We start from the raw sequence: 17,664 nt of genomic DNA on the forward strand, positions 1-17,664 counted from the left end.
TGATAATTTTCAAGATTAAAAAATCCATTGCAAGCTAACAGGACTTCTGTTGGAAAATGCTTTTGTTATACTGTGGTTTTGCTAACGCACACTTCCTCTGTCCAAAACATAAGGCATTTTGTGTGTACAGACCATTCTGGAGATTTACTGTAATTATGTCATGATGTGCTTATTGTTATGGATTCAGCAGCTTTTCTGCCTCTCTACCTTTTTTGTTCGAGAGCAGCTGCTAGCTTCAAGCTGTTGCCTGCTTCCAGCGGCAGAAGCTAAATGAAGGAGTGCTTTCCAGGGAAGACATGTTTTGAAACAGACATACTGAAATAAACCAGTTCACTAGGGAGGCATAACATTGACTGGATAAAAGTTGAGTAATCATTCTATGATAATTTACTGAAACTGGGTGCAATTTGCTTTAAAATAGAAATTCCCTCTGCTGCTGATGTTGGACTTGGAGGACTTTTTCTGATAAAAGCATGGCATTTGCTTTTATGAAGTAGCTGATCTTTGGAGATTCATTAAACCTCATTATTTTTTTCTTATGCATAAGTGACTGTTAATACTTACTCACTGAATGGGAGGAATGGGAAGAATGGAGTTGTCTAAAGCAAGGTTTGACAGTGCTTCTCTTCCTTCAGCTCTCCCTGCTTGCCGTGACTGAATACACTGAATTGAATTACTAAGGAAAGCCTTGATAATCTCTTGGTAAAATGGTGAGTGCTTCGGATGAGGCTGCCCAGCATTGCTTTGATTTCTGCGCCTGGTTTTAATTGTAAATTAGATGTGCAGTCAGTCCTCTCGGAGCTGCTCTTCAGTGGGAGTGAGGAGGAGAAGCTGAGGATCCAGCCCCTTGTCAGTAGCCCCTTCCCAAGAGAGCACTCACAAAAAACAGGGCCATCTGAACACCAGTTTACCTGAATGGAAGGTAGGGAATCGCATCCTAGTCCCAGATTTATTGTTCCTAATCTTTAAGAGTACGTGGAAGAGGAAACAGCTAACTAATTAAGTGCAAAACAATAGTGCAAAAATGCCAGAGATTCCTCTGTCGTGTTCTTGTTACAACCTCCTTGCTGGAAACGGCAGCTATTAATATTTTATTGATTTGAACCTCTGGGGTAGATTCCAGATGTCACTACTTGATTGTTGTGAACATATAAGGAAAAATAAATTCTGTCATGGCAATGTTGAATTCCCATCTATGGCAACAACTGTTACCAGAAGACAAATGCTCCTGTGGCTTTGTAGATGCTTTTTTTCCTCCAGTTGTGATTAGGCATGATCTGTTTGCAGAAAACATGGACATACAGACGTAAAATAAAGCAGAGGAAAAGTCACAACATTTAGTTATTAAATTTTATACATTAAGAAATAGCTGTTTCCTTTACTGCGCTCAGACCAGAATGGAGGTTGACAGAGCTTAAAGGTAGAGTTAAAAGCATGCTGCCTGCTGGGAAAAAAACCTGCTCTAATGGTTTTGAAAACATGAATCACTTTATGCCAGTCAGTTTCAAGCAGTTGGGTACTGCAAAACTGATGTCTCAATAGCGATGCAGATTAGGTGAATGGTGCTTCTCAGGGGCACGCCCTGAAAGCCCCCCAAACACATCAGAGGTACATGTGTGTGCTCTCTACCTGCCCAACCAGTGCTGAACATAACACTTATTAAAGATGTGGTGAGAATTGGCTGATGTCTACTGAGAATACGAGCAAAGAACAGATAACCTCTGATTTCAAAGGAATGCAATTTTCTTCAGTTGGATGGAACAATGACTTTTTCACTAATGAATATTACCTGTCACTTAAAATCTAGGCTTCAGGTGGAAATTTCAGAAAATTTACAACAAAAGTTTTCTCTGACTCCATTCTCCTTAGAATTGCAGCGCTTCAGAAGTCAGAGAGCCAAGAATCTTTAGGGCATGTCTACAGAGGACCTTTATTGCATGCATTGTTTTGCATGCTACATAAGCACTAAAAATTAATATTTTTCCTACATATAATAAACTTTCCTCTCCCAGTACTACTTACAATTCTTGCTTCCTACCTGAACTCCCAGCTGAGGGCCCAAACACTAACTGGAGATCCAGCTGTCATTGGTATTCTTAATTGTCCAGGGAACATGGACTCTAAATGTTCATAACATTGGGAATGCACAGAAGTGTATATAGACATAGTATCAACTGAAATAACCTACAGGCCGTCTTCTGACCTAGAGGCCAAATGGAATAGCACAGCTTATGTTCACACAAATAAGATCTTTTTCTGCCTCAGAAGAAGATGAGCAGATCCAAACTGGCTGTCACAGATGCTGCCTGGTTTTTGCTACCTCTGTACCCATGACCCGACAGTGTCTGGGACAGTGATACTAGTCTGGGCTGAATGCGTGACAGAGACTGTAGCAAAAGTCAAACATTATGAATAATCATGCTGCAGTTTTTAGGATGAGCCCTGTCCAAGTATAAATGTACTACAAAAGTCCAGAGCCCAAGCAACGAGCCAAAAAATCTACTAGAAAACCAGGTACTATGTTAAAGACCACTTGCCTATGCTTTAAATGAAGTTCATGACACTGTTAAGACAAAACATTTCAGGGCTGATGCATTTTTCAAAAGAATCATGTTCCTTCAGAAAATTCCTGATCAGCTCTGATTCTGAGATTGCAAGAGAAACTTATCAAAAATACTGGGATCAGTTTTCTGACCCCATTACCTTGGCCTGGATCAGACACTTATTCCAAAGCTTCTAGGGTACACAACAGCATGAAAGCAAGGTATTTTTTTTTTTCTGGAAGGCAAAAGCCTTGTTATGCTGTCTGTGCTAGAAAATGGGGGAAAAAATTTGCAGAATTCATAATGTCATATAATTATTTTTATTGTACACACTCCAAAGATCAGGGACATCTAAATACTTCCTAGATTTTTATTTTCCTTAGACATGGTTATTATTTTTAGTGGGGTAGTTAGCTCTACCAGAAGCACTCAAGTTGTTTTATAGAATTTCAGGAATCTATCATTGATCAGTGCCTTCACTGGTCAATACTTCACTTCATATGGGTTCAGTTACAGTTGCTGACATTGTCTATCTTTGGTAAATTTTACAGACCAGACTTTCAGAACCATGGTATTGTGACCAGAATAGTCATGACTAAAGCTGCAAAACAGCTCATTCTATCTTTTCATAACACTATACTTTTATGTGCTCAGTTTGTCTTTTGCTCAGGAAGCTGTGCTAAAAGCACACAAAAATGAAACATGAAGCACTTATTATATTCAGGAAAAAAATTACCTTTGCTCATGAACTGAGTCCTTGTACTTCCAGAACTAGGGGGTTTTTTTCTGGGATATGTGGCAAAATGGCAAAATGGCAAATGTCACTTTTGTACAGGGTGACAAAAGCTTATCAACATCCACACAAGTGGATGGGGTCTTTAATATTTCCAAGGACCAGCCCTCATTTTTGTTGTACTTTCAGAGTCAGCTCAGGAATGGGGTTGGTGAACCTGGCACTTGACTATGAGTTTTCAGTGTGAAGAGGTATTGCTTTTTGTTTAACTACATGTTGTAAAGGAATACTTATTACAGAAGCTTGTGCTACTTACTGTTATTGCTGTTCTTCTTAGTACTATTCTTACATCTAAAACAAATGTAATAAGCTTTCTCCACTTTTTATAAATTCTTTTGTATAGACAGAAAAAAATTTGTATAGACAGAAAAATCAAATCTGGCTTTTTATCCAGAATCTCTTCAAAGAGAGAGGCTCACCAAAACTGGGTAAATAGGCCCCAGTCCAAGTAATCTGACCTGCATACAGATGGAACATGTTCATATGAAGTTCTCATGATATGAGTGTCATAAAAACAGGACTATGCCAATACCAGAACTGAGGAATTTAAGGAGGAAGCAAGTCAGCAAGCAAGCATCACCAGTCAGCACAGCACCACCAGCATCACATAGCCCCAGGACAGCCATGAGGCACTGAACTGGGGGATCCAAAACCTCATTGCTGTGTCATATCACTGTCAGCCAGAATCAGAGTCCCCTGTGTGGAGGGATACATATGAGATGGTCAAAACAAATTCTCAGGAAACTTCCCTCGGGCCTCAAAGTAATGAGTACAATGTTCAGCTCTTTGTTTTCATAATTCCAACCTTGCTCAAAAAAATCACTATTTGCCTTTGCTAGTGTAAGAACATCTGTGAGAAGCAGAACTGCTTCTTCTAGTCTCAGCTCATGCTGGTGCTATTGTCTTTCTCTCCATGAGGGAAATAAACCTTCCAGAGACAATCTTGTGTGCCTTGGTCAGGTAAGACTGTTTAAAGATGACTTCTCTTTTCGGAGTTGGAGAAAACTTGTTTTCAGACAATTACATAGCTTAGCTTTGTACCAACACAGCTCATTAAGAAGGGAAGTTTTTAGGGAAATGAATGAGTACAATTCTATTGACAAAGCTCCCTACTCATTATGAAAAACGTTTATGCTTTGATGTGTACAATTCAGTTTTCTGCAAGAAGTAGTGAAGAAATGCAGGTAAAATTTGATAGAAGCAATAACAGATAATACGTATAGACATAAAAAATCTCTTCTAGAAATCCTTCAAAATACTAATGACATATGCTTTAGCATTACTGTCAAACAGAGACACAGCAATATACTGTGCTCTGAGCCAATGTCGAAGATGCCTGAACCTGATGCCTCTCTGCTAACATGGCAAGAGAGTGTTATTAAATTAACACTTTGCAATGATTCATACTCTCTTCAAATTGTGCTGATTTTGCCCCGTCCCACTGATGCCTTTTCTTGGTCTTAAAATCAAGAGTCATACACGGTTAGAAGGGGAAAAGGGATTTTACTTGGTATTTATTTTAAGGATCCTTAGGTGTACACATCCAGGTCATATGCATCAAGATGCACCCCGCAAAATGCACACCCCAAAAGATCTGGTATAACATTATAGGTTTTACTAATTAGCATATCTATCAAAGATTCCCCAATGAGAGGCTTGAGTGAGCCCCCCTCCCCAAGGAGCCTTCCCCTGGATGGTTCTCTCTTAGTTTACAGAATATGTTCTGGAGAGGACCTTGGGGTCTGGGGCACACTGATCTCTAGCTACGAAGCTTCTAAAATGTTTAGTCTCTTAGCTTGGCAAACAAGCCCAAGAATGTAGGCAAAAAGCACTAAGAATACAGAAGTTGCAAAAAAGGTATAACAGGGGTATAAAAGAAAAGGCAAAAAATCTTCATGGCATCACCATAGTGAAAAAACAGTCTTTCTAAAGTACCAATCTGTATCAAGAATCAATTTTCTTTCAACTATTGTATTGCCCTAGAAAAGAACTTTGCCTTAATGAAATAATGTTATTTTTCTCCATTAGGTTCAAAGAGTCAAAACTTAATTACATGAGCTCTCGTCTCATTTCTCACATATAAACATTCTCACCACTCTACAAGCACAGGAAGAGACAGCTGATGTGCAAGGTATATGTATGAGTGTAAGCGAGTATAAGGCGTAGAGGCTGCTGTCAGAAGGGAGGTGTGGGAACAAAATTAGCAAGGAAAAATCTGAGAAAGGGCTTTCATGTGCAAGATGTGCTTCCTGCACAAGTGAAGACCTTTATGTTGGGTAAAAAGGACTGGAAAATGAAGAACACAGCATTAGGCTTACTGCTGAATTTGATGTTTTGCAAGAGCTTTGCTGCATTTTGTTTTTTTCCCAGCACATCACATTGTATGTATTTTCAGCACAGGAATGGAATGTGCTGGTTTATTAGCAGAACCCAAGGGCTACATCAATAGGTGACTCTTCCTAAAAGATGAGTATTATCCATCTGAGCACAGTGAAGACCTTCACTACAGTACAAGCTCTCAGATTGTTCCTTTGCAGCTCTGTCAAAAGGACTTGCCTGTTTAATTTTAGCATTTCAATGTGGATTAGCCAGGGCCAACTTATGTTTTGTTTGATTCCACTCATGAATATTTTGGGACCCACAGAAACACTCTTGCTGTTTGCCTCATCCTAATGACATTATTAGTTAGGCAGTCTTTGTTTTCCATGCGTTCCTGTGACTCTGTCCCTCATCTCCCCTGCCTTTGCTGTTTTGCCTCTCCTCCTATCATGCAGTCCATCCTGCTGATGTACCCACTGCTCAATTCTTTCAGTCTTGCTCTATGATTTTCTGGTGTATCTGGAGGAACTTCTGGCCTTTTCCTCTCCTCAGGTCTTATCCATATCTTCCCAAATAAAAATAAAATTAAAACCACAAGGGAAAAAAAGAGAGATCAAATATACTTCCCTTGCAGAAGATTTGTTTCCCTTTCCTGCCCTAAATGCAGAAGCTTTACAAGCTCTCTGTTTCTTTACCCTTTGCTGTCCTGCTTATACCCTCCTGGTCTCTCACTCCGTGAGTCTCAGCTTCTGAGGAGCATCCTGCCTCTCCTTCTGTGCCATGCCTTCTCCTTGTTCCTGACAAAGCCTACTGCTGAGATTATTTTCCACATCTTGCTTTAAACCCTCCATTTCTTCTCCTTAGTTTCTTCCAGTGAAATTCAACTACTTCTTTCTCTTGCAAAACTCTCTGTGGCCTGTCCCACCTGGCTTGTCCCCTCCTGTCAGCATGACAGTGCACTGCTGATGAGACACCAGCTTCTCCTCAGTTACTTCCTAAATTTCAAACTTTCACACACTTCTGTCTTTTGATGCCTTTTAGGACAATTTTCCAGCAAATAAAGTTTATTAGAAGTTTACTCATTCTGAATCATAGGACTTTTTTATCATGCCTACAAGAAAGCTGACAATGGTCAAAGAGGAGATGCAATGGAACTTCAAACTAGTATTCCCTCTCTGTTTTCCTGTCTTTTCCTCCTTTCCTTTCCATATGGACTGGCTGGCTTGTTTTATACTTTGAAGGTTAGTTCTTTTGAATAGGAACCACTGCTTTTCTTCCCAATCATATTTCCTCAGCAATGCTGAGGGTCTTTAAGTGGTAGACTGTGAGTAACATATTTGAGCATGGAGGTCTAAAACACAGGTAGACAGTTCAGTAAATATATTCTTGTAAAAGTAGACTTTTACTGAGTACTCCTATCTCTCCACCAGGGCATGAGAGTATTTAATGCCACCTGTGTTATGCTAACATTAAGAATTTTAAGACCATCCTATTCTAATTATTAATCCTTAAGAGAAGAAGGGAACATTAATGCTATTCTACTGTTTTAAGTTCTTAAATACATACACAGACCATCTTTCCATAATATTGGATTACCTGCAATGTTTAATGGAATTATCCTGGCAGCATCTTTCTGAAATATTTAAGAACCACTGTTTGTATAGTACAGACAATAATTGGCATGAATTAATCACCCTGCCAAAGGCCTTATGGTAAGTCTGCAATAGAGCAGAGATTTTGATGCTGGCGCCCTAACTTCATAGCTGTATTATTGCTTCTTAGTAGCACAGTTATGCTTCATGATGTTTTAAATCAATCTGACAGCATCAGGGCTTGAAAGGTATTGTGAATGATGCAGACTTTGCAGAAATCCAAATGGTATACATTTACTGTAAATACTATGGATGGGTAATTACATATTGCAAATTTTAAAGCATGAAATAATAATTTTAATGATTGCATGAAGCATATACTCAAGTACAAATACAGGAAGGAACAAAAAGAAATTAAGACTAATATACAGCACATAAAAGTCAGTGGACAGGATCACTTTGAAAATGGTCAATATTTTTATGTAACTGTTTACTTATGGTTTTATTTATCTGGTATGTAAATTACCATCAATAATGCAGATACAGTACATAAGAAATGCTTTTTCTCCACTTGTTTTACTGGAATAATATTGCACAGCTCATCTCTTCGAGGGCTATATAACTAAAACCCAAACTGGCTAAGGTGACGCCTTCACATTAGTCTTATTCCCATAACTCGGGCACTTATCTCCACTAAAATCAATAGATTTTTGAGTGTGAGAAGTAAAAGATGAGCATACTAAATACTTTTAATCCTGTGTTGGCAAATAGATATGTGATTCTGTTACACTTATCTTCAAGGCTGATCTTTAATTTGCATATTTTCAGAGTTTTTATCTACAAATGGGTTTTAATTTGTTGACTTTTGCAAGAACTGACTTGTGGGAGTGAGGGCAGGTCATGCATAATCAAAGACTAAAACAAAGACAGAAGGACGATGCAGAGAATCTGAGCTCAATTTCTGTATGAAATGCAATTACCATTATAATTTCCTTGTACCACACAAAGGCCTTACTGTACTGGGTGTCCCCCACATTTAGGGGCTTTTTGAAAGATCCAAGAGATCTCTATCTATGCAAATGGTACAGAGTCTTATGAACTGAACATGAAAAATTTAGGCATGCTTTTCTCTCTCTTCAGCATTTGGGAAGAGGTGCAGAGAGATGAAATGTCTTTCAAAAGAAAATTGTGATAGACTTGGAAGCAGAACCTTCTGACCTGAACCACGGCTCAGGGCCTGAACTGAAAAGATTTTCACCTTCTCTTATAAGACAAAAGTTCAATAAAAAGTGGAAATGAAGAAAATTGTATGTAGGCTCTGTAGGTAGAATTAGACATTGATGTGTGTGGGTACTTGAGAAACTGCCAGCTTATATGACCAAAAGGCTGGGATGCACATGCTGTTTATGCACAGAGCCAACGACTACCTTAAGCCCTGACAGGACATGCCAAGGTCAGCAGTGGTGTATAAATGCACCTCCCAAGCACTGCCCTCCCCATGGTCAAGTGGCAGCTATACCTCCTATTTTTTAGAGGTGGCAACTTTCATTCAGCCTCCACTCTGTAAATTCTATACAGAATGCAGCTCAAATTTTGATTTGCAGCTGCAAATCAAAGCCCCATTAGTACCACTGACCTCACTCTTTACCTGGAACAATTGTCTCCAGAGACCAGTCATTTAAGTATATCTATCTTTGATAACCCAGTAGGCCTGAAAATGAAATAGCTTCTCTAATGCAAGCAGCAAGAATCAATAACCTTTAAACACGTAAGGACACTTTATTGTCTGAAGTGTATGAGTATATGAGTCATGCCATCACTAGACCAGTTCATTTTGATAATTTGTAGACACAAGGACAGGCAGAGTTGTGGTCCTTGCAGAACAGGTTGGATGGGCCAGATGCTCAAGACATTGGACCTCTGTAAATGAGACTTCCCTGGGAGAGAAGCATTGAGTGGAGAGTAGTACAGGCTACGTTAAGGGTTAGTTTTGTCCAACAAAAATATTGAATTAGCTATGGCCAAAATGATGCATTTTTTCTGCACGTATCAGCAAACCCTTAAATAGCTGTTGCTGTCAAAATGTGATGAAGCTAAGATCTCACCTTTCCAGATTCAGCTATGATATTGATCAAGAAATGGGGAGGGCAGGAAATGAAGGAGCTGTTCTGTGGATATACAGAATCACAGATTCACAGAACAGTTAGGGTAGAAAGGGACCTCTGGAGATCACCTAGTCCAACTCCACTGCCAATGCAAGGTCACCTAGAGCAGGCTACACAGGAACACATCCAGGTGGGTTTTTCATGTCCCCAGAGAGGGAGAATCCACGACCTCCCTTGGGCAGCCTGTTCCAGTGCTCTGCCACCCTCAAGGTGAAGAAGTTCTTCCTCAATGTTGAGGAGGAATTTCTTGTGTTTTAGTTTATGGCTATTGGTCCTTGTCCTGCCGCTGGGCACCACTGAGAAGAGTCTAGCATCATCCTCTTGGCACACCCCTCTGAGATACTTATATGTATTCCAGACCCCAGATTTCACAGAAAGCAGAGCAAATGCCACCCTTAGGAGTTCTGTTCAACTTCATACAGCTGCATACTGCAGGGCATGCCCACAAAATATGTTTTATTTTGTAGCACTGCAAGCCCGCAAAGCTGAACTCATGAATGAGATTCCCCTCCCTTGAGTTCTCTGCTTTTCACTCTGACTCCTCTCTCTTTTTAACTTGTTGGTAAGTAATACGTAGAGATAAATTGCTAGCAATGAGGCACAGTCTCAAAAGAGACAAGTGGGAGGTACGGATATGGAGAATAGAGTAAAAACTGACTTAACATGGTGTGTGGCACTGAGATTTTGGTGGTGTACCACTTCAGAGAGGCAACTACCACAATAAATGAGTAAAAAAATCAGTGTAAGATTTTCAAAATAAATTTCCATAAGCATGAAAAACACCAGACAGCGACTTAGCAAGATGTAATGTGCTGACATGGGAATGGCTAGAGGACAGACATAAATATGCATTATGTGGTCTTTTTTTTACATCTGTGATACAAGGATTGATTTACTGATAGGCTCTACAGAGGCTTTAGTCTTCTACCACCATCATGCAATGCAGTGAGTGCTCTGTGACACGGGACCAAGGAATGGTTGTGGCTGCTATGTGCTCTTTATTATCACTGTTGTTTATTCCAGCTGTGCTTTGCATACAAACAAGCTAAATACACAAACTGGGACAATCCTTTATTTATCAAAGCATTTTCTTCTACACATTTGTTCTCAAATAATTTTTGCCTGTTTTGAAGTTTTTCTAAACTGTGAGCATTCTGCTGGTTGAAGTATAGAGACTACCAAACTGAATTTTATGTTACTTCAGTGTGAGCTAAACTAGCAATTTTGTCCAATTATTAATCCTGAGCAAAATATATGCCTCAGCAGAAAGTGGCAAAATATCTGTGCATCATCACATCTATCTCTCTTTTCTATTCTAAGGCTGGTATTACACAATGAACACCACCACTATACACATTGGGAATTCCCCTGACTTTCAGGATTATGTAACCTTCTGGTTGTTTTAATTGCTATTTTGTTTAAGCAGTGGGAGAAATGAAAATTCTCCAAAATTTTTCACTCTTAAAAATCTAAAATCTGTGTTGACTTACACAAAATTAGCAGCAGCATTTGTATGGTGGACAATCGGGTGCTGTTTGCTTCTAGGACACATTCCTCCATGGAGAAAAGTTCTCTTGGAGATGTAAATATTCTGCACTTCATCAGCAGAACATCTGTCTCCCATCCTTGAAATATTTTACAGCCTACCATAAGACTTGTTTTTTACAAGAGGGGGGGAGGGAGGGGGGTGTAGTTTTATCTTAGTTTTATAGTTTGTATCTTGGCTGTCATGCTCTTTCCACTTTCCAAGCAAATATCACATCTATGTGAGCCTAACCTTGGGTAGTTCCAATCCTTGTGAGCTTACTGGCAAGCTGTACAAAATACACTCAGTATAATATTTCCAAAGGCTGACAAAAGTGGTCCTCAATGAAGCTGGATGTCTACCTTTTATCTGTAGGCAGTAGAAAGCATCCTTAAAAATGTGCTACAGTGCCACCAGTCCATGAAAAAGCCAAGAAAAGCATTAGCATGATCATTGTCATGAACATACAGAAATGCAAAAAGAAAACAAGTAACCAATTTGTAGGTTGCTATTTACAGTTTTGCAGATAAAGTACAAGATCTGTTTAAGTGCCCATAGAGGAAAATTGAAGGGAAAGATTAATTTCTTTCTAATAACTGGAGATAAATCTGATCTAACGCTTGGTTTTGTTAAAGCTAATTTGCTGAAAAGCAAGCAGTATCTGCTCTTCTTACTTTGTGTTATACGTCACTGAGCTGTACCAGTTAATTCCTGCTTTCCGTTTAATCCCATTTAATATGGGAGTGAATTTACACTAGCATTTCTATTAGAAAAATGGCCTCAGTGGGAAATGTGAAAGTGATGTAAACAGTAGTCAAGCACTAGGTTTGGAAAATTGACCCATACTTACACTGTGCAGCTCTTTACCTGTGATACTCACATTTAGAGTAATGTGAATGGAAATATAACACAGATGTATTTAGTTACAGCTAGCAGATTACTAACAGTTTGTTATTTTGAACCATTACTCTGACTTGAAAAGAATGAGCTTATCTGAAAACACAGCTCTATTTCAACACACAGAAAAAAATTTGTTGCACCAGGAACAGAATTGAGCTTGAACTACATATACCTTGTGTTTCTTGTTCATCGTTCATTAAAATAAAACTAAAAAAAAAGGCAGAAAAATAGCCTGGTTATCTGTTTTTGAAGGCTTGAAGGTATGACAGCTCTGCAGAGGGATCTGAGCAGGCTGGATCGATGGGCCAAGGCCAGTTGTATGAGGTTCAAAAAGGCCAAGTGCCAGCTCCGGCACTTGGGTCACAACAACCCCAGGCAGTGCCACATGCTGGGGGAAGAGGGGCTGGAAAGCTGCCTGTTGGAAAAGGACCTGAGGGTGCTGGTCAACAGTAGCTGAATGCGAGCCGACGTGCCCATGTGGCCAAGAAGACCAATGGCATCCTGGCCTGCATGAAGGGAAATCAAGCTTGCACCAGGGAAACTTCATGTTGGATATCAGGAAAAGTTTCTTCACCAAAAGGTTTGTCAAGCACTTGAACAGGCTGCCCAGGGCAACGGTGGAGTCGCCTTCCCTGGAGGTATTTAAAAGATGTGTAGATGTGGCACTTAGGTACAGGCTTTAGTGTTGGACTTGGCAGTGCTTGAGGGTTGGGCTTGATGATCTTAGAGGCCTTTTCCAACAAAAATGATTCTATGAAGCTGTAATTCCATGAGTCAAGCTTGAATAATAAAAAGTGATGGGGAATAGACAGATGGAAAGCTGACCACTATTTGGATAGCTGTGAGCTCCATTATACATTTTTTCCCCCAAGCAAACAGTTTTCATTTCTTATAAATTTTCTTCAGTACAACAGTGGATTCTTTTACTTCTAAAAAGGATTTAAGATCTCTGGTTTTGATTTTCATATAAGTATAACTTTTTCGGGGGGGGGGAGGGGGAGCAGGGAAAACCTCTCCCATTGTAGTCTAGTGTCTCTTAATTAATATGGTTGAAGACAAATTGATGACATTTGAGTCCTGTCAACTGATCACTGAATTTATTTTCACTGTTGGTTTGTCTTTTGTATTCAATTTCATATTTAATTTGCCTTTCACAACAATAGGTGTAACTTGCTGTTATATCACAGCTTATATATTAAGTATCAGAAAAACAGAGTGCGTCATGTCAGTTCTTAGCACAATAATAAATATGTATGTTGAAACTTTTTGCATGCAGGTATCTTGAACTGGCTGCATGACAATTGAGTTTCACAGCTAAACTAACACATAAAGCCAGGGGTTGTGAATGAATGCCACAATCATCCACTATTCCAGTAATGAAAAGAAGAAATCCAGAAAAGGTGGTAGAATTAAGTTATTTGTAAACACTTACTGCAAGGAAGATCTGAAGAGAACTGTGAGCCACTTCTATGTACTGATATTCAAGCAAACACCCCGAGACAGTGATATAACGATGATCCTCTGGTGCCCAGTCTGGTGCTGGGGTTACTGAGGTCACGGTGCAGCCCGGCCCATTCTCCATCCACCAAGAACGGTGCATTGAGATGTTAAAGGTCAGAATGAGATCTGTTTCCTGCAGAAAAACATGAGAAGAATTAATGCGTGGGGATGGTACTCTGGTATCCAGTGCCTCAGCAAGAGATTTCACAGCACACACAAAGAAGCAAAGAGCTGCAATAAAACTGCACTGTTACATGAAAGTTAGTGGAGCTTGCCCGCTGCAAGGAGAAGTAGCTGTACCTTGTCAGGCGGAAATGTTTTGGAGCAGAAAAATAATCCTGCAAGCCAGGATCTGTTCCTAGACATCATGGCAGCCTAGACTATAGCACTCATTTCTGTTGATGGCCCATTTTCCAGAGGATACCATAAGGATTGATGGCCCATGTTTTGTTGGTCTGATGTACCAAACTAGACAAGAATCCCCTGGAAACAAGACTTCATAGACTTTAATAGACACACATCTGTATACCTGCAAGTTTTGTCTCATGGACCCAGTGAAGGAGACCTGTGGTAGCTCTACTGAAATATTGGAGAAGATTGAAGAAAAAGATCCTGTGCATTTACTTGCAGGCAAATCTCTTTACAATGTCTCTCTCTGATTTCTAATTTCCTAGGAGCCTGTAAGGAAATAGTGAGTGTTGCCTTGCCTAAAGACTGTTTGGCTAGTTGAAAAGGTGGGGCAGAGGCGTGCAACCTTTAACTCCCATACAGCTAGTGTGATGGAGTAACAAGTCAGCCATGCTTTCCATTAGGATTGCATTTATAAATAGTTCATAAAGGATTAATAAATTATTAATATACATCATAAACAATACTATGGATATTGCTTTCATAAATTATATGTGATTGCATATTACTTGAGGGTGTTACACATAGCTATAACAAAACTATGGACTCTGTGGATTCTGTAATAGCCTACAGTGTTTACCCAACACATTATAAATAATTTATAACTGTAACCTCATTGTAAAATGTAACTATCTAGTCTGTGTGCACATGTGCTCAGTCATGCAAAAAAATTTTCCTGTAAGTAATGTCTTTGCAGAACCAAACTCTCCCCACACCTAACCTACATTTTTTTCAGCCTGTTGATGTCATTAATAATTAAGATTCTCATAAAGATTTTAAAATGTAACTATTTAATTAGGCTTACCGCGCCAAAAAGAATAGAATGCTATTCTGTAGCAGATAAGTTGTAGCCACATTTCCCTCCCTTCAAAACAGTCGTTTTTTCAGTCCCACTTATTTCCCCTTTTTTCACTAACTCATGAAAAGGTAACTCCATCTGGACAGGTTTTGGATAATATCACATGTCAATCCATCTGTGACTGCACTTGACACTGCAGTGTAGCTTAGTGTTTTTTCTCTAAGTTGCAGTTCTTGACCAAAAGCATGGAAATTTAGTACATTAAAAAAAAAAAAAAAAATCAATTGCTACCCTGCATAAGCACACACAGCTATCAGATGGCAGGAAGGACCTTAAATATGCTTGCAATGAAAAATTACCCTTCATTCTCACAACAGTCAAATCCAGCAAATAATGAGCTGTATGAGGAAATTTAAAATGCTTCATATGAATTTAATCATGCAACTAACTTCAAGCATTTGAAGGTGATCAAAGCAACAGCAACTATTTCTATAAACAATGTGAATTTTGCCCACATATATATGTTGATGTATGGTTACAAGTCTGCATCCTTAACAAACCTCTCCTTTCATTTTCCTCAATATGGATCCTTCCCTACTAAAGCCACACTGGAAAGTGTCTGCCATGTGTTTCTTGGAAATGGGAATTTTTACCTTTCACCCAAGCCAGTAGGTTATTTTTCTTTCTGAAGGCAGGGCTGTTACAACCCCTCGAGTAAAACACTGGTCTTCTCACTTGGTGTAAGAAGTTGAAAAATTGACATCTTTGGAGTAACTTTGCTTAAAGTAACAGATTTATTCCTCCATGAATAAAACTGGAATCCATCATGCTATTGTCAAAAGAACTTTCAGCCATTTTAGTTACCACAGAAAATTCTAAACCTCTAATTTCTTATCAGAGATGCAGCACAAATGAATAGGACTCATCATCTATCTCTATTTTAGCATTTGCAATACCTTGAGAAGAATCATGATGGACTAAATATATTTTACGAAGTGCGGACTAGGGATGAAAAATGTATTCCTTGAAAAAGAAAGGGATAAACTGTCTTGCAGGAAGTGAATATTTGTTATGCATCTGCCAGATGAAGTGATAATAGATCAGGAGGAGCTAAACATAAAAATCAAAACTGGGCTCTGTGGGTAGAATATAATTTCTCTAAAGGCAGCCATTTTTGCTTACAAAGGGTGCAATAATCAAAAAACTTTACTAGTTAAAAGCACAAGTAAATTTCCAAGTTACATGGGAAATATAATTACACACTAAAATATTTATAATTACATATGTAAATAAAACTTTTCAAAATCTAGCTTTCTTCCATGCCTGAATTTACCCCCAGATGATTTTTTGAAATATTTTCAAAATTCCCTTGCCTTCAAATCATCTTTTGCAGTTAAGTTAAATGCTGTGATTAGGTCTTGTTTGGTTCAGGAATAGTCTTTGAGTGCTTACCAGTAAAAAAATAATATAGATCTTTATCAGATCTATATTCTATTTCTTTCTCTGAATAATCAGTAAAATGCTATTCTGTTTCCTTTGGTCATAAAATAGACCCGATACCTGGCATAGAAATGTTATATTCCTTAAGTCTTTATAATTAAAAAAAAAAAATCCTACTAAAGCCCAGCTTCAAATCTTAAAGAACTTTGAATCATGTGGTTGAGAAGGCTTTCAAGAAGCAGTTGTTACATACTGAGCCAGTTAAGGAAAGAAGGTCAGCTTCAGAAAGCAAAACAATAAGATATGAAATCTGGTTCTGGTAAGATTTGACACCATTCACAGCTCAGGTCCAACTTGGATGGATTGAGAATGACGATGAAATAAAATCTTGAGAAGTCAACATGTAAGTCTCACCATGTAAATTTCTATCCCCAAAATATGTGGGATCAGAATAAGCATAGAAGGGGCCTATTAACTACAAAGCTGCTGCAGAGTTAAATCTCAGGTATCAATTGCCATGCGCTTTGAACTTGCCTATAACCTTCAAGCCATGTCCCCTTACACGCAACCATATCAGCAGAGCAGTTCCTGTTGCTCATTAGTGAAGGTCACCCAGCTTATGAAAAAGTTTCCCTTAGTGAGAAAACACTTAAGGACTTGAGTCTCCTTGTAGGACTGTGGAAGCCAAGAAGGGGATGATGTATCTATCATTAACAACTCTTCTACTGACAGCATTTAGAGCTATTTTTGGACAAACTCTGCTTGCTATTTACTTTGTTCCCTGTTTGAATACAGTTCTAGTGGACATAGACAAAGTCTACACTGGAAGCTGGGGATTTATTATACTCTCTGGTGTATTTGCCGTCTGTTTTCTTTTCAACATCTGTGGCTCAAACTTTGTTCAGGGAAATGCAGAGAAATGGTCTGATAAGCCTTGAAGCTATGAAAACTAACAAGAATTGTTGATACACATTGGGCAAACCAATATGTTGTTGTTCAAAGTCTGTATGTCAAGGAAGATTTCATTATCCTAAATTCAACAAACAGCTGCTTCCTTCGTGGACATAGAAATTCATCTGTAAGGGTTTTACTGCCGATCACTGTGCAGCTTTTGTAAATTCTGCTGGTATTTGTAAAGCTTGTTAGGAAAAATTGGTGCATTAAAGTAGATTTTCATACTCATAAAGGAGAAAAAAAACCAAAGGAAAATACTTTGTAGGATGTCTTTGCTGACATTCTGAAAAAGTGCTGGTATTTGTAGTGGTCAGAAAAAGTACTATGAGATTAGACAAATCTTGGAGTTTGGAAGTCTCAGAGGCTCAGATTTCTGAGGTTAGTATATGAGACATCTTCAAATTATGTCTGTAATTTCATTTCAGCTTAGTTGGTAAAGAATTTTGAGCTCTGATGGTTTTGTGCCTATGTTTAATACCTTAGATAGCAACGTTTTCTGGGGTCAGCTGCCCCGTACATAGTATTTTCTGGCGGAGGACAGCTGATGACAGCATATGGCAACAGAAAGCTTTGTAAAAGCTGCCAGAAAAAGAATACAAGCTTCTTTGCAATCAGACACAGCAGGAGGACAGCAGTGCTCAAAAGGAAGGCAGCTCTGTGTGTTGTATTAGTACTAGTACATATTAGTAAGCGCACTATCTCTTAGCAGAAATCACAATATATTAG

General features: G+C 38.9%; 1 protein-coding gene across 1 annotated transcript in view; it reads right to left on the reverse strand.

Annotated features, from left to right (window-relative positions):
• The window catches only part of NKAIN2 (sodium/potassium transporting ATPase interacting 2), a gene marked incomplete at both ends in the record, with an annotated part of 72,552 nt that extends 59,115 nt beyond the window's left edge, over nucleotides 1-13,437 (reverse strand). Inside the window, one exon of the mRNA XM_082303420.1 lies at nucleotides 13,270-13,437. Coding sequence (XP_082159546.1) covers nucleotides 13,270-13,437 — 168 coding nt within the window. The remainder of the gene's footprint in view (nucleotides 1-13,269) is intronic.
• Nucleotides 13,438-17,664: the final 4,227 nt, after the last annotated feature.

This window comes from Coloeus monedula, assembly GCF_965178545.1.
Source record: "Coloeus monedula genome assembly, chromosome: 2".
NCBI classification, from domain to species: Eukaryota; Metazoa; Chordata; class Aves; order Passeriformes; family Corvidae; genus Coloeus; species Coloeus monedula.